Source organism: Cydia amplana, chromosome 18, assembly GCF_948474715.1.
Source record: "Cydia amplana chromosome 18, ilCydAmpl1.1, whole genome shotgun sequence".
Lineage (NCBI taxonomy): Eukaryota > Metazoa > Arthropoda > Insecta > Lepidoptera > Tortricidae > Cydia > Cydia amplana.
In genome coordinates, this window is record NC_086086.1 from 4,767,207 (window position 1) to 4,789,685 (window position 22,479).

Sequence of the window (22,479 nt, forward strand, 5' to 3'; positions counted from 1 at the left end):
AAAACAATGGCGCATAGCTCAACTCCTTGCTGACCAATACTGGAAGCGTTGGGTGAGGGAGGTTCTGCCTGACCTGGTGCCGCGAAAGAAATGGCAAGCAGAGGCGAGGCCATTGCAAGTTGGAGACCTCGTACTTATTGTAGAGCCAGACGGGCCTCGCAATGTGTGGCCCAGGGGCATTATACAAGAAGTTATACCTGGAAAAGACGGGCGGATCCGAATGGTGAGGATTAAGACCAGAACGGGAATACTTACCAGATCTGCCACACGCGTCGCTCACCTTCCGATAGGGGATGAGTGCTGCTAGTGCAGCACTAGGGGGGGGTATGTTCGCGATGCAAATAATATCTCATTAAAAGCGTCAATGAATGTGTAAGAGCTGAGAGAGGTGCGGGGAGCCGGGGTGCATCTATGCATTTCCGAACAAACCCGAATTGGTTCCGATCTAGACTCCGCGCCAGCCGCACGTCTCTTGCGCTCATTTTTTTATATGTGTACCTACTTTCCGTTTTAAATTCGAATAATATAGTTTTTTGTGCAATTTTCGGATTTTTCACTGGTGTTTTAACTCCCAGCCGTTACACCTACGTTATAATACAATGTGATTTGAATTTATAATCTCCTTTCCTCTCTTACGCGTCTTTAACCAAAGTACATTTATGTATCAAAAAAGTGCTGCCTAATTTATTCAAATAATTATTTATCATGTAATATAATAAATAACCAACTGAAAGTAAGTAAATAATGTATATTTCTGAAGTTAATTCCAGAGCCTGTGTTCGGTGCGTGTTATGCCAGCGCCGTCTCGGCGCAAACTTGTGAAGTTCTATCACAACTTGTAATGGAAAATAGCGTACGGTAATGTAATGTTAGTTACTTAGTTATGCATAGATCTGGTCTAGTTTATTTGCCATTTACAATATTAAGTAATGAGATTTTTATTATGCATGTGACGTGACGGACGGAAAGGAATACTGTGATTCGTTTTGTTTATTTACTTTGTGCCCATTCACCTACTGTGATTAACATTTTTATACATATAGTAATAGGTAATAGGTACCGTAAAATGGGGTGAGTAGGCGCAAAACTGACATTCAAACCTCGATAACATTTTATTTTTACATATGCAAACTGAATGGTGTATATAATAAGTGTTCCGGACGTTTGTATTTTAGTTTTTATCTTATTTTGGGTAGTTCCATTTCATAACTTTGACGATAAAGAGGAAAACCCACCTCACCCCGTAGTGCCTCGTATTTGGGGTGAGAGGGCTTTTCATACAAAGGTGATTTTGGAAGAATGTTGGACCGATTTTTTTTTATTATGCGTATCACTATAGCTCCATTTTAAATTGGAATACATTATTTTTGTAGCAGTAGCCTTAAAATCACTTCTCACCCCCCTCTCAAAAGAGAAGGTCTCCCCATTCATAACCCACCTCTCCCCGCGAAACCTACTCACCCCATTTTACTAGGTTTCGTATGTAATTTTATAAAAATACATATGACTTGCCATTGTCAATGAACGCCCCGAGAATACCAATTTAAAATCCTTGATTTCGGTTTTTTTAAATATATATTCTTGTTTTTAGCAAGTATTACATAGCAGATCTTGTTTATCGTCAAATCCTTATATATATAATAATTTTAGAAGGGATATCTTCGTGCAGTGTTCACTCGGTATTTGCCAGACCTGGAGACAAGGAAAGACACATAAATATAATACACAAGCAGAGTCGTTTTCATTCCGACAGTAAATTACATCATTACATGTAATTTACTGTCGGAATGTCGGCATTACATCATGTTTAGTTTGTAAAAAGAAACTAACCTAATTCGCATTAAGTCAAATGATAATAAAGCATTTCGGTTAAAAAGTGGCCTTCTGAAAATCGTAATTATAAACTACTTTTTATAAAATAGAACTATTTTTTATCAACGGTTATAAAAGTTAATATTTAAGCTTAATAGTTGGTTAAAACTTTTCAATAATTAAAGGGCATACTTTATTAATTTAGGAGATACACTTTAATAATCTTATTCCTTCTTCTTCTTCTTCCCAAAAAGTTGAGATTTTGTATTACTTAAGTCAGTTTCATTCTAAAGGGCGGATCTATGTAACTCATTGAAGTTCTTGAATTCAAATCATTTTAACTACTCTTTCATCACTTAAAAAATAGTGTACAAATAAACAATTTAATTTCATCAAGAGATATCTATAATATTATATTTTAAACCAGTAATTGAAAGAAAAAAAAAATTGAACTTACCCCCACTTTCTCAAATAATCATTGCCCATATGAAGTGACTGTCCTCTGCAGGTACCTAAAGTGATCTGCAAGTTGGATGTGCACTCTTGCCCGATAAGGTGGTTGTACGACACACTAGCAGCAAACAGCTCCCACGCGCGGTTGTGGTTGCAGATGTTGGTGAGGCACGCGGGCTGAGAGATACCGCCGTTGGCGAAAAAGTCGGCATTGGCAATCGCCGTCCCGATGCCAAGACCACCAATAGTATAGCCGCCATCAGTATGAATCGCCTCCACGTACACGCCGTCGTTGGGACCCAGACGGTTGCTGTTATAATTCCACAGGGGACCGGCAGGGTCTAAACCTAATGGACAAAAGTGTCTCAGAGTTAGTGTAATAACTAGAGATGCCACGAATATTCGGGAACTATTCGGTATTCGGCCTATTCGGCCACTTTGCCGAATATTCGGTATTCGGCCGAATGTTGCCTACTATTCGGCCGAATACCGAATATCTGTTGCACCTACTTAAAAAGAAAAAATGCAAAATAAAAATAACCAAAAACTATGTAGGTATATTTAGAATGACTTCTTGGAAAGTTGTTAAATACAAAGGCCCTTTTTTGAGCACTTGTTGATTAGAAAACATTTAATTTTTATCATGAGTCTGTTTTGTTTGACTATATTCATTAATGCTGTTCAACAAAAATATATCTTAGCTAACGTCATCTAACGTTGAGCTTTGTTAGCGATCAGTTTTCATAATAATTGTGACTCAAAATGTTCGCATGTCATGCCGAATATTCGGTCGCCGAATATTCGGTATTCGGCCGAGAGAGGGGCCGAATATTCGGTATTCGGTATTCGGCCAAAATCACTATTCGGGGCATCTCTAGTAATAACGTTAAGTCCCTAAGGTACATGCTGTAATTGATTAAGTATTCCGTTTTGTACTTACAAATGAAATCTTTTTTAAGAAAAACATCTAATATCATTTTTTTCTAAACTGAATAGTTTGCGCGAGAGACACTTCCAAAGTGGTAAAATGTGTGTGTCCCCCCCCCCCCTGTAAATTCTAAAATAAGAGAATGATAATACTAAAAAAAATATATGATGTACATTACCATGTAAACTTCCACCGAAAATTGGTTTGAACGAGATCTAGTAAGTAGTTTTTTTTTTATACGTCATAAATCGCCTAAATACGGAACCCTTCATGGGCGAGTCCGACTCGCACTTGGCCGCTTTTTACTATTCGTTTGGCGATGGCGGTTATCGATAAATGTTGGTCATCTTGTAAACGGCTTGTTCTTGATTGAATAAAACTTGTTCATGAAAGTGCAAATTAATTTTATAATAATTATGATGTTTTAAACTCAATATAAGTTTAAACTCAAATGTATTTACTTACCAGTTACACGGGCAACAGCTCCTCCCAGCTCTCTTCCTGCGTTGCCAACCAGATGAGCGCCCAGGCTGAATCCGACGAGATGCATGGAGCTGTACGGGGCGCCAGTGGTCTCATGGACGAATCGCAGGAACTGACCGAGGCCGCGACCAACCGCGGGGACTCCACTCACAGCCGTCACGTAACCGCCGATGGCGAGGCGGCGCCAGTCCAGAATGATGACGTTAGCTACGCCTTTGTTTAGGTAAGCTGGAAATCAATGATTATTTATTAATGTTTGTATTTTTATGCAGACAAATGTAATTGACATTTTATTTATGTATGTCGATCCCTCTGTTTGTTAGTCTTCCTGCCAGAATCACCTATTTTGAGTTAAGCGGTTATATTTATTTTGGAGTAAATTATTAGGTAGTAGCGTTTGAAAAGGGACCTGGGGGCTGTTTTTTGAATTTCGATCGCTCGATTTCGTCACTCGAAAATCGGTGGAAAACGGCGAAATGCTAATTTTTGAAATACGAGTGATAGAAATTTGGAATCGAGTGGTATTGACCACTCGTTTTCAATTCTATTAGTAGAATTTATATGCCTAGTAGTGGAGATATTACTGAACGAAATACACGAAATCGAGCGGTCGAATTTCAAAAATCGGCCCCTTGTATGATGCTCGAAAGTTGATGACTATGTGTGAAAATTATGATTTATTTATAGGAGGAAAGTTAAAATTTATAAACTGTAGATATATTAGACGTCATATACAAAAGAAAAAGTGCCCAAGACCTCGAGTGGCTGATGAGAACTGATTGTAATTTGATTTGTTTCCAAGTTCAAGTTGTATGAAATTATTTCTTAAGGTCATCAGAATCAAAGGCAATATTTTCAATTTAATTCTGCAATATTAGGAAACTTCTTGCGTTTAACAAAATGATTCACAAAAAGATAATCAAACTTTTACGATAAATTATTAGTTCAGACAAATTGTACTTTCAACTTGTTGTACTTTGTACTGTAAGTGCAGTTTTCTGCTACAAATATAATTTTATGAATGTTTAATTTTGAACATCAAATTTATCAGATAGTTTAAAACCTACCGTTTCTGATAACGGGGTTAAGGTCTGTGTTCTGATTGCTGAGCCATCCGTGCGCGATGACCACAGTGGGGTGGCTGGGGTTGAAGTTTGAGTTCAAGACTGAGTTCCTGTCGTTGATGACCAGCGTTTGCGAGGTAAGTGGGTTCCGTCTGTGGTACAGAAGTAAGGGTGTTTAGATGAAACCATAAGATATGTGTCACGTCATTTGCGATAAGATCTGAGATTACCATCAGAGTTGGGAGTCCTTTTCAAACAAACAATAACAAACGCATGACATTTCTAAGATGTCTATAAGGCTAAATATGTACCTACCTATAAGTAAAGCAAAATTTGGGCAGATTCAAAAATGCGTTTTGCACGCATCATGCTGCTCAAACTTCTTCTTCTTCTTCCTCGCGTTATCCCGGCATTTTGTCACGGCTCATGGGAGCCTGGGGTCCGCTTGGCAACTAATCCCAAGAATTGGCGTGGCCACTAGTTTTTACGAAAGCGACTGCCATCTGACCTTCCAACCCAGAGGGGAAACTAAGGCTTTATTGGGATTAGTCCGGTTTCCTCACGATGTTTTCCTTCACCGAAAAGCAACTGATGGTGAATATCAAATGATAGTACATAAGTTCCGAAAAACTCATTGGTACGAGCCCACCAGCGCCTGCTCAAATTTATTGGCTAATAAAGCCTGAAGGCCCAAATTCAGGAAGGCCGGTTGAAAAACTTGTCTTTTCTATCTCTATATAGGAAAACGCTATGTTACCTGGTATAGAGCAGGTACAGATTATTATCCGGGTTCCTCTGCACCTCTTCGAGGAGGTTGTGGTCGACCTCCTCCTGCAGGTCCACCGTGTGAGGAACGCCGTCGCCATCAGGAAACTGGATGAACCTCGGGTACTCGAAGTCAGCCTGCTCTTCAGGCACGGGCACCGCCGAAGCGAAAGCTGAAAATGTAATTTTTTATTAGGATTATACCTAACATTCTATTTTACATAACAAACCAAAAAAATAAGATTTGTTCATTTGTTCATTTATTAGGATCACCAACAGAAGATTGAAACAAAAGATACGGTGCGCCGCCGCCGCGCAAAACTTACGACGAAAGATACCGCTGTCGCATGGGTTGTTACCTTTTATCAATAATATCTGGGAGACCGAGCTTTGCTCGGAAAACATATAAAAACTCAAAAACCAGCATTTTTCCAAAGATAAATCGATTTTTCGCCCCCGAAAACACCCATATACCAAATTTCATCGAAATCGTTAGAGCCGTTTCCGAGATCGCCGAAATATATATATAAATAAATAAATAAATAAACAAGAATTGCTCGTTTAAAGGTATTAGATTAGATTAGATAGATTACTCTGAAAATATACTTTTGATTAAATTTTTTCTGAACTCACCCTGTGGATTGTTTTTTTACGGTTGGCAAGATTGAACGTCACTATCAGTTAGTGATTTGTGTCCGTGGGATCAAGCATGTCGATCGATGGAAAAAAAATTAAAATATGCAAAAGTATCAGTTTTGCGTACTTTTAATAGCTTGTATAACTTCTAATGTACAATGTTCTATATAGCAAATACATAAATTTGATGTAATCCATTGAATCAGGCATGTATCGGCCTATAACATCGATTCTTGTTGCAAATCATAATCATGGCGGCCATTTTAGTATCTCGGTTTTTGTGGCATGGGGTGTCATTGATCGCCTATAAGGGTTTACTTTGACGACATATAGTGTTTTTAGATTATTTAGATATTGAAGGTTTTTTAACTGATTTTTGTATTATTGTTTTAGAATAACGCCTGAGCATATAGGAACTACTCTGAAAAAGTTTTAAACCGGGCTGTGACAGAAGTGGTCGAAGGCAGGCCGTCGATACGCCAAGCATCCGTACATCATCGTATTGTTATTAAGTACATACTTTTAATAAATTTTGATAGGTTTTTATTGTTCAATTATGCTTCTTACCTTAAATACGTAAAATATGAGACTGTTTTGCAACAAAGTTGATTTTTTCTAAGCTAACCTTTTTTCTCTTTGTCAAAGTAACCCCAAAGGCAATAAAATCCTTATAAATCCTAAACCTGCGAACGGATTTTTTTGTAATGTACTTATTGAAGTTTTCGTCCCTATACTATCGAATTCCGTCGAAAAAAAGGGAGGTATCAAAGTAACTCCAAATTAAGTTTAAAGTTGATCTCCACTTTAGAATTTTTTTTTAAAGGACACATTAGTATTTAAAAAAATATTATTGGTGAAATCGATAGAGGAGCAAAAACCGACACCTACTGTCATTTTTTAAATTTATTTTTGGATTCCATATTCGGGGAGATAAATAAATATTAATTTTGAAATTGATCAAAGTAACCCCATTCCACGGTACTAAAATTATACTCCTATGGTATGCAGTGTAACGGCACACAACTTAAAATAAATGAAATTAACATTAGTATTTTTTTTGGAAATTGCTTATCAATCTTATCAGGCTTATATGTCTTCCTCAGCATTTTAAAGTAAGAAATAATTAAATAAGTATTTATCATAATTATCTAAAATAACTGACAACGCTAGGTGGCACTGTTGTCCTGTACGGCACGAAACTCGATTAAAAAGGGTCTTTGTAAATTGGCATAGAGTACTTGTACCCAATTATAATTAAGTATTATAAATTCATTGCAAGTTGGGGCTTATAACTTTAACTAGTTTCATTGCTAAGGGCCACTTGCACCATTCACTAACCCGGGGTTAACCAGTTAAACCTGGAGTTTCCATGGGTACCAGTGCAATTTTACAGTGGGTTATTGGTTTAACCGGTTAACCCCGGGTTAGCGGGATGGTGCAAGTGGCGCTAAGTAAGTTACACGTTTCATCATGTTTCTAACTTTTTCCGAATAAATGGAACATTGTTTGTATAAACTTATTGCACCATTTTAAAACAGCAAAAGTTAAATCCCAAATAAAATAATAATATTTGGTATATTATACCTACCTAGCCCAACTTTACAAAATTATATAGAGTCAGACCAAGACAAGTCTGCAACGATTTTGATAGCACACGCACTGCAATTGTTATTTTAAACTTCAAACTTTCTATGAAATTATGACGTGAATATAACACTTGCATTGCGACGTGTGCTATCAAAATCCTTGCAGACTTATCTTGGTATAAGTCTAACGTTATATCTTACGTGTAATTATATTTTACACGATTTATAAAAAAAAATTATAACGACGTACCCGCAAAAGCAAGAAGCACTATGGCGGTACGCATATTCAGTTCTGCCAGTTGAACGACTGAAGCTACCACCCGCAAACAATCTTTTATACTTTACGGGTAGGCTATCATTTTTGATTATTTATCTTATCCTGTACGTATTTTTAGGGTTCCGTAGCCAAATGGCAAAAAACGGAACCCTTATAGATTCGTCATGTCTGTCTGTCTGTCTGTCTGTCTGTCTGTCTGTTTGTCTGTCTGTCCGTCTGTCTGTCCGTCCGTATGTCACAGCCACTTTTCTCCGAAACTATAAGAACTATACTGTTGAAACTTGGTAAGTAGATGTATTCTGTGAACCGCATTAAGATTTTCACACAAAAATAGAAAAATAACAATAAATTTTTGGGGTTCCCCATACTTTGAACTGAAACTCAAAAATTTTTATTGAGGTTTCTAATATCATTTTTTTCTAAACTGAATAGTTTGCGCGAGAGACACTTCCAAAGTGGTAAAATGTGTGTCCCCCCCCCCTGTAACTTCTAAAATAAGAGAATGATAAAACTAAAAAAAATATATGATGTACATTACCATGTAAACTTCCACCGAAAATTGGTTTGAACGAGATCTAGTAAGTAGTTTTTTTTTATACGTCATAAATCGCCTAAATACGGAACCCTTCATGGGCGAGTCCGACTCGCACTTGGCCGCTTTTTTTAATCACATGTAGGTGCATGACAGATAATTAGATAATAAAAATCGACTGCAAAATTGGAAAACAGGTGCTAAAGCAAACATATTAAACAATTTAGATATAAAGTTATTCTATGGAAACGCGAGTATGGACATTATTTACGACAAGTTCCTTTTGTACCGAATTTTCATTGCTAACTGTAAAACAAAAAATATACACATGTAAAGTAAATCTTCCTAAGATCAAAATGAAACACTCAAACCACTTCACACGTAAACAATCAGCCACTTTCAAAGCATGAGAAAAGAAAAAAGAACTACCTATTATATTAATATAATTCTAGAGCTTTCAAAGAGTGGCCTATTTTCTATACCGTAAACGGGGTGAGTAGGTTTCGCGGGGAGAGGTGGGTTATGAATGGGGAGAGAAGGTTTGAGAGGGGGGTGAGAAGGGATTTGAAGGCTACTGCTACAAAAATAATGTATTCCAATTTAAAATGGAGCTATAGTAATACGCATAATAAAAAAACATCGATCCAACAATCTTCCAAAATCACCTTTGTATGAAAACCCCTCTCACCCCCAATACGAGGCACTACGGGGTGAGGTGGGTTTTCCTCTTTATCGTCAAAGTTATGAAATAGAACTACCCAAAATAAAATACAAACGTCATTATATACACCATTCAGTTTTCATATGTAAAAAAAAAATGTTATCGAGGTTTGAATTTCAGTTTTGATCCTACTCACCCCATTTTACGATAGTCGATAAACGATTGTCAACTTGGCTAGACCCCCCCTGGCATGCGTGTTTGCTACCATTGTGGTATAACTAAAAACACTTTCCGGAACTATATATAACTATAATTACACTAACAGTATCTAATCTAGTAATTTTATAACAGATTATTATAATATTTTTTGTCTGAAAAGGTCTGTCTGATCATATCGCAAGCAAAAGAAAATGTAATCAATCTTGATTAATATTATGATGGGATTAAAGTTGATGAATTAGTTATGATGCGCGTGCAAGTTAGCAGACCATATGTCAAGTCTAAAGTATAAAAAATATATGCGTATAAAAGCCGCAGCGTTGCGAAGGGGGCGACGATGGCGATGTCGCATGTAATCTTGTACGAGCAATTCTTGTATATTTATTTATTCATATATATATTTCGGAAATCTTGAAAACGGCTGTAACGATTTCGATGAAATTTTCTATAGGGGGGGTTCCAGGGGTGAAAAGTTGATCTAGCTAGGTCTAACCTCTGGGAAAACGCGGATTTTTGAGTTTTTGTACGTTTTCCGAGCAAAGCTCGATCTTCCAGATATTTTAAATAAAAGTGAGCTGTAATAGCCACAATTACTTTTAATGAATTCGCTTCTTTGGATGCATGAATTTTACTTTTTACTGATTTTAAAAATTGAAAGCTCTAAAATATTCTTGAACGTGTTGTATCGAGTCGTCTCTTTGGCGTGGGTGACAGAGATAGGCTACAATTTAAATGACTTTGAAAGAGGAAGTTTTTTTACGAGAAATAAGTAAAGTAACATTAGGTACTTAGTTACCTATGTACTAGTTGGGTTTAAGTTTTTTAAACATTTTGTTTTTTACGATTATTTTCGTGTGCTTTTTTTATACATTTTCATGTAGGTATGCTGAGAAACAATGAATGTGATCAAAGGAAAATAGGCAACTAGTTATATCAAATACGCTCACAAACATTTATATCTCGGCAGCATAAGGAATAAAATCAATTTTTGTCGGATACTAGTCACAAAACAAGATTGTCGGATTCCGTTTAGCGCACTGAAATGTGCATCTTTAGAGAAATATCCGCTAAACCAGTGGAAAGTGAAACAAAATAAAACACATTGAATTAAGCTTGAAGCACAAAAGCTACATTTGATCTTTAAAAATCTGAACCTGATTTGACATTACATGCCACGCTCACACCATCTTACGTGCTCCAATGTTAGGCATAAGTACGAATGAGATGCATTGAGAGTAATTTCAAACAAATAATATCATTATCAAGTTGGATATTAAGGTTTTGTCGCTTCGAATATGGCTCCAGGACGTCGATTATCGAATGCGCTTTGGATATGTTAATTAGTTATATGTATCAGAACGTGTCACATCTGGACACCGAATAGAGAAATGTGTGGCTCTTTCAGAACTTATGATGGAAATATCAGTTAATTTGATATTTACCATACCTACCGATTGAATTCCTCGAGACATACGTACGAAATTGCGTTTGATAACTAACCAATCACACATCTCACATCGTGAGACCAAACTAGCCTAGTTTGCCCTCTGCCTCTGGGTTGGACGGTAAGATGGCATTTTATTTCGTAAAAAATGAGTACTGGAGCGTAGCCCAATGCTCCTCGAATGAGCGGTGGCAAAATGCCGAGAAAAAGCTGGGAAGATGATGATGAGTGCCGATACATTCGTTAAATAAAAACATGGTGAAGAAACATAAATCCCAAAATGTCCTACTTAAACAAGGCGAGATTCGTCTCTGGCCTAAAAGGTCACATAATAATCATTTAGTAAATATTATTGCCGAATTATGGCATCAGGAACATGCCTATATAGCTGACTTCTACAGCGCACTTCTATACCGCTAGCCGTGGGCAGAGGAGTCTACCTAGGTATTTAGGCGGTCTCCTATTATACAAACGCCCCGACGTACCTATATAATATCCTAGCTCCCAACCAACAAAGCGAATAACACACCAATTCGCTGCCCTAGATTAACAATCCGAAGAATTTGGAAATAAAATCATCTGCGTCTTCGTATTTCTTATCTCTGTCTTCAATAAAATTAGGTACATTATTGGCTTTCTGAGTGCGTGTGCAGGGTTGTGTGTAATTTGGTTTACAACTTCATTTTTTCCAATAACCCAACACATTTGTATTTGGTCTCATTACGGGTGTGATATTGTTTTTTCGGTTCATTATGATATGGAGATGGAGAGGTTATTCGAATAATAAGATATTATGGTATTATTATACGAGCCTATTGCCTCAGTGGTAGGCCAATTCGACTTATTTAAACGATGTTTAAACACATTTATAAAATGTGTGTGTTATAAAGTAGGTAGAGGCTATGGCAAATTTTGTTAGGTGCCTAAATTACCTAGCAGCGTCCTGGCAATATTTTTTATGAAACGACATATTTGTTTTAATTATTACTTCCTTTATTTATCTTATTTCTAAATCTAAAAATAAGTAAAACTAATCTTAAAAAGAAAAAAAAAACTAAATATAACCCTGCGGCATGGTGCCGTAAATGCTGGCAGCATTTCCTCGCTGTATTGCAATACTTAATCTTTGTGCGAGGAATATTATTATAATATTATTATTTCTTAAGTTATATATTTTATAACATGCATAGATAATAATACATAATATATAAAATATAAAAATAAAATACTAGAAACAAATTATACTAAATCAACAATCAGTGGGACAAGACCCAAGCGACATTACCTGAGCAGTGGTCAGTCATTTCATTGCATGTGGCACTGTGTTTAACGTCAAGTTCATAAATATGTATACAGTTTTCACCTTATTGCAGCAATTGATTAAGGATTAAGGTGAAGAAATGTATAAATATTTATGAACTCGGTTGCTCTTATCATTTTGTAATTGTTATTATTTTCAAGTCAAGTAGGTATTTGCAATTTTGCTTCTTATCTATGTTATTGCGGTAGGTGGTAATGAAAGGGGGGAAGTTGAAATGAATCAATCAAACTTTATCGTATTTTGCACGTTATACGTCATCATTTGCTTGTCAAGTCATGTAGTCATGTACAGTCAAATTGCCGAATAATGGGATCAGGAACATGCCGTCATAATATACCGGGTGTGGCCTGTATACGATCAAACAATTAAAGGTAGGCTGTAGATTTGTTCAGCGACTTTTAAAAATAATGAAGACTTGACTTCGTATTTTTCATACAAAATAAATATAATCTTCAATGTACGCCATTATCATTGTGATTGACGTTGCATGATCAACGTGCACACTAGCGCCACTGCTAAATAATCGTGATTATTTCAATTTAACGAAAGATATTTAAAAAAAGGGGGCCGCTACGTACTGCATCTTGTATTAAAGTACCTTTTGAATTCATCAAACTAGTTTCTATGTTGCTGGATTCGTCAATCTATAAACTCAATACAAAAACGGCCGTTTTAACTTTGGACGCAGTGATTGACGAATCCATTATTAAATAATCACGATTATTTAGCAGTGGCGCTAGTATGCACGTTGATGGGCTCTTAAACATAACAAAACTCGCAATACATTGCGCCTTAGAAAAAACTTTTAAGTTTATTAAAAATCAAAAGTCAGGTTATTTTTAAAAGTCGCTGAACAAATGTTGGTCAGTATGAGGAGTACAGTCTACAGTTAAATTTTTTGCTCGTATTACAGGCCGCACCCGGTAAGGTAAACGTACTAGTGCTCGACGCGATCCCAAGTACACGTCATCTTAAAACTTAAGTCATTGTCAATGGAGGTGACAGCAGGGTGATATGTATTGGACATTAGCATGTCGAGCACTAGTACGTTTACCTTATACAGTCAAAGAATTTAACTTGCGACCCATTTCGTACATGCCACAGTGACATTCGATATGAAAGTCGCTAGAGACCTCTGATTCGGTTAAGTTGTGTTCTAATGTATGGGGAAGACAAACAAATTATAGCCAGCATTTTAATATGAATTTAGTATGATACCTTTGGGTATGGTGCTTTACGCACACTAGCGTCCCAATCCCTCCCCATGTCGCAACCCCCCCCCCCTCCCCCTTTAGTATGAAATATGTCTCGGTTGACAGTTTCTTTTTATTTTTGGGGAAATGGTTTCTTTACACAATACAAAAGTTCAAAAAGATTTTAGCAACACTAGAGAAAGTGCAGTTTAACCTTTTCACACATTCATTATTTTTGTGAAAAGGGATGTAAGTTTTTTTTTACTTTCACATAAGTCAGGTTAATTTAAATGACAAAATATAAATCATTTCTTCAACTATCTAAACTAAAAACAAAAACTATTTTTTTTTAGAAAGAATGCAGAGAAAACATGGTTTTTAAACGTTTTTCGGCCATACTGAAAAATTACATTTTTGAGTTTAAACCTTTTACACTGGAGGCACAGATATATAGGCAGTTTACCACCCCGATATCCTTTGACGGGTACGGGAGCACGATGATCTTATCCCAGTTTCAAGATACTGTATGATTATAATACGCCTGGCGACGACGCTCCTTTTATCGCAAATTCCTAACAAATTTTCTGCACAGATCTATCCTTAGCTGACAGTAAAACAATTGAGACGAATATTCTATATCACTACATACTTACAAAACAAAGTCGCTTCCCGCTGTCTGTCCCTATGTATGCTTAGATCTTTAAAACTACGCAACGGATTTTGATGCGGGTTTTTTTAAATAGATAGAGTGATTCTGAGATTAGATATCTGGCAGTTAACGCCATGGCGCGCCACGAGGTATCAAATAATTACTCGTAATTAGCTTGATAACATCAGTTAATTACTCCAGTGTGGCTACGCACCAGTTTGGCACTATAAACGCCATCGAGAACGTAATTTACTTTCTATGCATCTCGCTCGTACTCGCATATTAGTGCGAGCGAGATGTCCAGAAAGTAAATTACGTTCTCGATAGCGTATATGTCAGTTTTGACACTGTCTCTCATGGTACGGGCTCAGCAGTCGAATTGTTTTACTTAGGAAAGTGAAAGCTAGTATTATTTAGGTACATTGAGGTACTGCTTCTTCCAATGTATACTGTAACGAAGCGCGCGTTCGCTAGCGGCGTTTTTCACCGGCAGCTTATCTTAGGTCTCGTACATAATTTTCAAGAAAACTTGCGCAGGACTCGACCCGCCAGTTTAGCTTGAATTGGACATCCGATTTAAAACCCTTACGAAGACACATAACTCGTCGGGTCTTTTAAGGATTTCTGGGAAATGAAGTTTTCGCGCCACGTAGGTGCTTTTAGAGGCAAACTGCTGGAAATTTTTACGGTTTTGAACGAACGAATTTAAAGTAAAAAGCTTTCATGTACCACATCACAATGATTTTGGACCAATATATAAATAATTGATTAGGTTAAGTGTTTTAGACACGTCTGTAATGAGGTCATTTCTATATGATGCCTCAATGCGTACATTGCGTATAGACCTATACGTCTACATCTATAGGCATTGAATTAGGATGACATGGCATGATAGTGATACATAAAAGTTAAAGCCAAATAAATCAACAAAGCCATTGTTTTAGTGGTTTATCTGAAAGTATTGTCTAACAAAAAAAATCTTTATGGTAAAATTCTATTCAAAACATTCACGTCGCATTCCCATTTCGTAAGCAAATTAACAGTTACGTACCTACTACCGTTAGATTAGAGGTAAGTTTTTAAAGTACCAAAATCAAGTTTATAATATGGTCAATAAATTATAAGCTGTCATTAAAGACTAGGCTAATCTCTTTTTCTCTAATTTACGTACGTAAATTATTACGTACTTAATGATCAAAATCACGATAACGAAATAGCAAAATTGATAAGATCTATAGAAGAAGTAGGTAATAGGTATAGGCTAATTTCTAGTTTTGCATACGCAACTTTTCAGCTAAGCAAAGCAATTATAATATTTACGTACCTACCTACTTATGATCTAAATCACGATAACGAAATAGCAAAATTGATAAGATACGATTATTCTAGCAATTATAAATTATGATTTTCTATAATCTATTCTGTCTAGTACCTATGCGAGGTTCCGCAGCCAAACAGTATAATTTCCTATTAATGCCAATCTAAACACTAAAGGTGCCTTTCGGATGGCATCTACGAGATGAGTTACGGATTTAGAGTTCTAATCGCGGCATTAATTCAGATAGGAACGTCATTCATTTTATCATGGAAATTGACAGTTATAGCGCTCTCGTCAAGGCCACAGCAGTAACGCAACTGCAGTAAATAAGTACCTACCTACCTATTAATGTGAATATGTTATCCATGAAAAGACATATACGATATAACCACCAGAGTAATAAGAATTAAGTTATATTTAAGTATACAGGGTGCTTCCTGTAACAGGAGCAATACATTAAACTGTAGGCTGTACTCCTCAAACTGACCAACATTTGTTCAGCAACTTTTGAAAATAACACATGTATTGATTTTTATTACACTTTAAAGTTATTCTAAGACGCAATGTACTGCAAATTTTGTTATGTTTAAAGCATGACAAGCAACGTCAAACACACTGATGTCAGCGTACATTGAAGGCAATATTGATTTTGTATGAAAAAAGGAAGTCTAAAGGATTCATGATTTTTAAAAGTTGCTGAACAAATGTTGGTCAGTTTGAGGAGTACAGCCTTTAGTTTAATTTATTGCTCCTGTTACAGGAAGCACCCTGTATATGCAAAGTTATCAGATAAATCACAAATTAGAATATGCAAATGTCATGTGTGATTTCATAAGACATGACTCTACCTATAGTATAAGCGCGTTTTCCTGTGTCACTTTTGTCTAAAATCTATACATACAGAACCCTGATAATAATAAACTGAGTTTGTTTTTAATTAATGAAATTAGAAACAATCGAATAGGTGATAACGATCAGTAGGTAAATCACTTAGATTATCGGTAATTATAAAATGACTAGCATCAGATGGCAGTTTCAGTAGTTTTCAGCTGGTTAACATTAAAATGCGGGCGGCGATAGTGTTTATTGTAGCTTTTGCAGGTATTTTTTTTTTTAAATCTAACAAATATGTTTGGGAATGTTGTGACATCCCCAATTTAAATCCATTACAACTTGGCAAAAAAGAGTAGAAATCAAAAAGTGACAACACTAGTCGTTCCGTTTTCTTATATAAATTGGTTTGAAAGGGACGACACCACAATGTTGCCACTTTTTTATTTCTACCTACTCTTTTTTGCCAAGCTGTAAATAGCTTTGAAATGTCTAGACAACAACAACGTGTATAGAGCGAAAAGATAGCGTGAAATTGTCAATTCCAGCTTATTCTGCGGCAGGGCCTGTGATTGAAGAACAGGTCCCCGAGTACTCTCGGTTCATCCAGTTCCCCGATGGCAACGAAGTTCCCCATACTGTGGACCTCGAGGAGGAACTTGAATTGGAAATTGAGGAAATCGAAGGGCATGCGGCCAATAACCTGTATCAGCTTTTCACCAGGTAACTTATCCTTGGCGGAACAAAATACCGTTCGAAACGCAACGTAAGAATTCGGTAGAATTATATGGCAGTATGTACGCTTTATTTTCTACGAAACATGATGGCCGTTCAATGATATGTGAGTTAACCTATTTTAAGTTACCTAGTTTGAAACTCATTAATTTGATTTTCTATTTTTTTTTAATAACGAAGAATTTATTTATAAAACAACATAATAATAACAGCATAGGTACCTTCAGATCCACAGCGCAGGCTTCGTCATCATACAGAAAGCTCATCCACCCCAGGTTTCGTCAAATTAAAAACAATCTAATCTAATTCTAATTAATGACAATAATCTAGTAGATCACTTGTAAATATGTGATTTTCATACTGTTATTTCTCTTTCCCATTGGAAACTAATTTCCTCTAACCTTTTAGATACTTTAGTTGTAGGTACAACTGATCTTTTAGGTACACGGGTAATTATACTATATCAATTAATACTATCTTATAATCAGATACATACCTAATCTGTTTGATAATTATACCCAACCCCTGGCAAACAAAAGACCATAATCTCTACAAATTCTTGACGTACGACAAGATAATAATAAATCGACTTTTTATCCATTCAGAGAGCGGAGTTTTGAAAAGTAGTACCCCTTTTTTAGATCACCATACGATTGCCAAAAATATAATTGGCAATTTTAAGGATTTTCTCTAGTGACTTCATTGATCGGAATCCAGATTTTTTACTTTTGCTCAATAGAAAATAATCACGAACATAAGTCTAAAACGCACTTTAAAAATTTGTAACAATTTATGCAGCTAAAAAAATATGAATAAACGTTCTAAAAATGCGCCATTTTGCAATGCAATTGAAGTGAGGTCTTAATAATTTTTTTGTCTTACAGACTTAACCCAGACTCTTCGCAAACACTGGTCATCAACGACGCAGACTCGATTCACAACTCCAACTTCAACCCGGCAGACCCTACCGTGGTCATCGCTCACGGATGGCTGAGCAACCAGGAAACCAATCTGAACTCTGTTATCAGAGACGGTAGGTTTCAAGTTTATTACTCGATTCCTTTTACAGGAAACATGGTTAAAGCTAAACAAACAAGTGCATGTATTTGTGTCATACAGTACATGTTAGCTTTACATTTGCCTTGTGGGAGACCTTATTTGATCATAGTCCCCCCATTATTGGCCACAGCATCTTTGCAAATGATAGTTGCAGCTACTAAAGAGGTATTTTGAGGAGGTAGTCTAGAGCCTACATCGACTGCGATGACTATATAGACCAATGGCCGAACGACATTTCTTTCCGCATCTATCACAGATGTGTCTTGACTCCTGGGGTGGTGGTGGATGGAAAAATGCTTGACAGAGTATTTGACAATGACTTTAATTTGCAGCTTACCTCGAGAAAGGTGACTACAACATCATCGTCCTTGACTGGAGCCGTCTCGCCATTCGCAACTACATCACGGCCGCTAGAGGAGTCCCCGCCGTTGGTCGCGGTCTGGGACAGTTCCTGCGGTTCCTCCATGAGACTACTGGAGCCCCGTACACCTCTATGCACCTGGTCGGATTCAGCTTGGGTGCTCATTTGGTTGGCAATGCTGGCAGGGAGCTGGAAGGGGCCGTCGCTCGAGTCACTGGTACGTAAGATACAGCGGCGATCAAAGTTTAAAAATTCTTTATTGATCTGTTACTCGCAGTGAATCTCGCTCACACTATTATCTAACTACGCCTGAGAGCTAATAATAGCAGAATGAGATCAAACGGTCATCAGTTGATTAATTCAACTTGGCTTCCTGAGCTAAGGCTTCGTAATTATTAAACTCAACCTTCCTAACAGTCCAAAATAATCTGTCCTTTGAAGCGGTACGATTAATTAATGCTTTCAAAATTCTCGCACCGCTCTTGCCGCCCCCGTAGTGCTGAATTTGTTTGAAACGAATCTATTTCATTGTATTTGCTTCATCGAGCAGATTATTTTGTCTCAGGTAAAAATAGCGCGTTTAACATCATTTAATACGTAGAAACTTATTTTTTGTAGCATCACATATCGAAATTATTTCTTCCAAACGTTATCTTAGTATATTAGTCCAAGTCATTCTTTGCTTTTAGGTCTAGACCCCGCTGGTCCTCTGTGGTATACAAGCAGCGATCGTCTCAATTCCAACGACGGAGTATACGTCGAGGCGATCCACACCGACGGCGGCTACACCGTCGGCGGTCTCGGCATCGGCTCGGCCATCGCCGACGCCGACTTTTTCGCCAACGGTGGCGCTTCTCAGCCATTGTGCCTCACCAACATCTGCAACCACAACCGCGCCTGGCGGTACTTTGCTGCCACTGTTTCCTACGATCACCTGACCGGCCGGGAGTGCTCGAACATTCTGCAGCTTACCTTGAACACCTGTAGAGGACAGTCTCTTAATATGGGCAACGCAGATTTGACAAAGTCGGGGTAAGTATAAATGCTACGACTTAGTGAATATATACGTAATTAGGCTCTGCTCGCTGTAAACATATATTTAATTGCATGTTGTTTGTTTGAAACAATAAATGCCTTATCTATTTATTATAACCACTCACATGATTCCAGCAACTAGAGTTTCAAGATTGCGCACCTCTAAAATGATCGTCGCAACTCGAGTTGCAAAAGGAGTGTATGCGGTTTTTTATTTATTATCTGTGAAGGGCTGCACAGATACGGTATAAACAATTTTTAAAACACAGACTACCAACGTGACAATATTTAAAAAATGTTTCAACCATATAGACACAACCACAGTATTTCTTATCTATTTTACTTTGCAAGTTGTTCAGGAAGTGCGATGTGTAAAAAGTTGCTGCGTGTTTTAAAATGCCTCAAGTATTCAAATTTAGATATTTCTATTAGTAATGTATATTAAACTACTCCGCGTTTATTGGTCTATTAGTTTAAAACTATATTTTAGACCTACTTAATATTGATGACCAAATAATATCACTTCAAAACAATAGTTCTGTAGATTCTTGACGTGTTTCTTATTTGAATGCCCTACATTTCTAAGATTACTAAATATATCTTGAGCAACCAATAGACATTAACTAGTTCGATTATTAAGTTACATTAATAAACCATAGAATGTATTAAATCACTGTGTATTACACAGGATTAGCGATCAAAACATGTGACGGTAAATTGTAAGTACAAACCCGGCAACTGTGGTTGCTTAAAGCATTTCTGCATATCGTAAGGCATGTGGTGTACTAGACGCGTTGCATACGCGTTTTGGGATTTTTTTTACTACTTACTTATAATTTGTATTTACTAATATTTCTTTGCTATTTACATTGAATAAACTAAATAATTACACGATTAAATAAATAATTAATTAGGTATTACAATTTTAAAGTTCCTATTTCTGTTGAACATCTGCACCGCGCGCTGTTGTGTCTCCACCCTAAATGGGTAGCCATCTTTATTTTTGAGATGGAAGAAGTCAGTTTACCGGCTTATTTACGTTTGTAATCAGTATAATTTTATGTGTTAATAGTTATTATTGGTTTATTGTGCTTAATATGTTGTGAAGTGTGTGTTATGGTGGATGTATTAAACGTATTAGTGTAGTTATAAGTTAGTTCGGTTGTTGGTGATCGGCAATTATAAAAACACCAAAATTTAGTAGGTACGTAGATACTCTTTTGTTATTTTAAGTTATATAGCTACTATCATCGTTATAATTGCATAAGTTATGCATTTTATTTCAAGATTATTAGTGTCTTAAACTGTTTTTTACTATATTTTAGTACTTCAGTGTCTAAATTAGCCACAAAAAAATCATGAACATAATATATAGTTTCACAGCAGATTGAGCAATTCGAAAGTTTCTTATCGGAATTTGAATTAGTTTTACTCGGCAATTTCATAGGTGAGCTATCAAGATGTTTAGTACCAATTAAAAGCTTATTAAGTCTTCTTTAAATTGAATACAAAAAAAAGATAGGTTATCGATTTAGATTTTTAATTAAAAATAGTTTTCTACTATAACGCGGACATTATTTCATTGGGTCACCTTTGTGAATTTTTAATAATTATTTTTATTATAACAGCACAATGCTATAGTAGTAACATAAATTCTTTGTTTCTTTATCATTAAAAAACCAAAAGAATCGTTGCAAATGCTTTAGCAGAAGTAAAGTTATCGATTTTTGAAAATATCATGACACTGTGCCGTCGTATCTGCGAAATGGCAGAGCAGTTCAGGGCACCTTTTGTTAAAATCGGAATCATGTGAGTGGATAATTTCAAATGTTGATACTGAAATTGAACGAACTGTGATTTTGAACATGAATTTCTTTTGTTTTCAGATCTGGCACATACCGGGTGAACACCGCACGAAGATATCCCTACTAAACTATGAAAACGACTAGAAATAAGACCAACTCTTAAAATTGGCTAAAAATAAAGATTTGAACTCTTTAAAGATCTGTACTTATTTTGTAATAAAAATAATATCACTTCATACTTATCCTTCCTAAAAAAACACGACCTGTAAATTACAAACATTTCATTTAGGTACATATAGCTACCAAGAGGATCCCATTTTACAAAGCAATATAATTGACTCCCTCTTGTCCAATGACAAGGAGGCCAATTCGAACTTAGATGTATCTTGATATCAAAAGCATGTCATTTTGTTATCATTCGTGCGTGCAATGTACTTGTTCGTACAAGTATTGGCGTGAGTGAGATGCAAAAAAACATCATTTTGACATCAAAATATACGTTTGAATTGGTCTTAAGGTTCGTTCTTGCCACTGTTGTCGCTTTTGTCGATTTTGCAGTAAAATGTTTAAACATAAAATAGTTTTAAAAATCAAATAAATAAGGTTTTCTTTGTATTCAAAATGGAAGTCAATTCCAGCAACAAATTAAACTAATTCGGTTAATAATTTCCAATGTTCCCCAGTGATCCATTTAGATTGTATTTACTCCAGATGTACAAGAGTCTGAGACATTGTCTAAATTAAAGACGTTCCCAGAAATGGCTTAGCTTCACTGCCAGAGTTCAATTAACTATCCATTCCTAGCCAGCTATTATCAGGATTTATATTATGATCAGTGCCTTTAGGGGTAATACCATTCACCGCGCCGTCGGTCACGTGCGTCTAGTCCACGGCCTAAACTTTAGCAGTCTGAATTTGAATTTAACCTTTAGGCCCTAAAGGTTAAATTCGAATTCAGACTGCTTCCTTGTTACTGCTACAGACTGCATTGCTGCAGTAAATGTTACGGGCGTCTACTAATTTTAATAATGGGACTGGAATTCGATGCATATATAATCCAGATCGAATCCTATCAGGATAGACCTACTTTTCCTAAAGATCGTAGGGAGGATCTACTTTACGCACTTGTATCGTAATGTACTATTGTGACACAGTGACATTTTACTATAAATAATAGTACCTAATTAAGTTACAGAGCCAATTAATTACAGGTTCTCACTTGCAGAGTTTCAATCGAATCGCTACAGACCGGACGAAGTGGCCATGTGTGGCCTTTAAGGTGACAGTCCATTTCCAACCGCAGCTGCACTAC

General features: G+C 36.5%; 2 protein-coding genes across 2 annotated transcripts; one reads left to right on the top strand and one right to left on the bottom strand.

The window, feature by feature from the left end:
* Positions 1-1,576: 1,576 nt before the first annotated feature.
* On the bottom strand, positions 1,577-8,058 carry LOC134656269 (pancreatic triacylglycerol lipase-like). The gene is made up of 6 exons (XM_063511788.1): positions 7,978-8,058; positions 5,498-5,678; positions 4,744-4,892; positions 3,659-3,904; positions 2,270-2,612; positions 1,577-1,692 (listed from the first exon to the last, which is right to left on the bottom strand). The coding sequence occupies exons 1-6, from the start codon at positions 8,009-8,011 to the stop codon at positions 1,647-1,649; spliced, it is 999 nt and encodes a 332-aa protein (XP_063367858.1). The 5' UTR covers positions 8,012-8,058; the 3' UTR covers positions 1,577-1,646.
* Positions 8,059-16,376: 8,318 nt separating this feature from the next.
* LOC134656237 (pancreatic triacylglycerol lipase-like) lies at positions 16,377-21,294 on the top strand. The gene is made up of 6 exons (XM_063511739.1): positions 16,377-16,442; positions 16,721-16,895; positions 17,792-17,940; positions 18,299-18,544; positions 19,017-19,359; positions 21,249-21,294. Exons 1-6 carry the CDS (start codon positions 16,406-16,408, stop codon positions 21,292-21,294), a joined length of 996 nt encoding a protein of 331 aa, XP_063367809.1. The 5' UTR covers positions 16,377-16,405.
* The last annotated feature ends 1,185 nt before the right edge of the window (positions 21,295-22,479 follow it).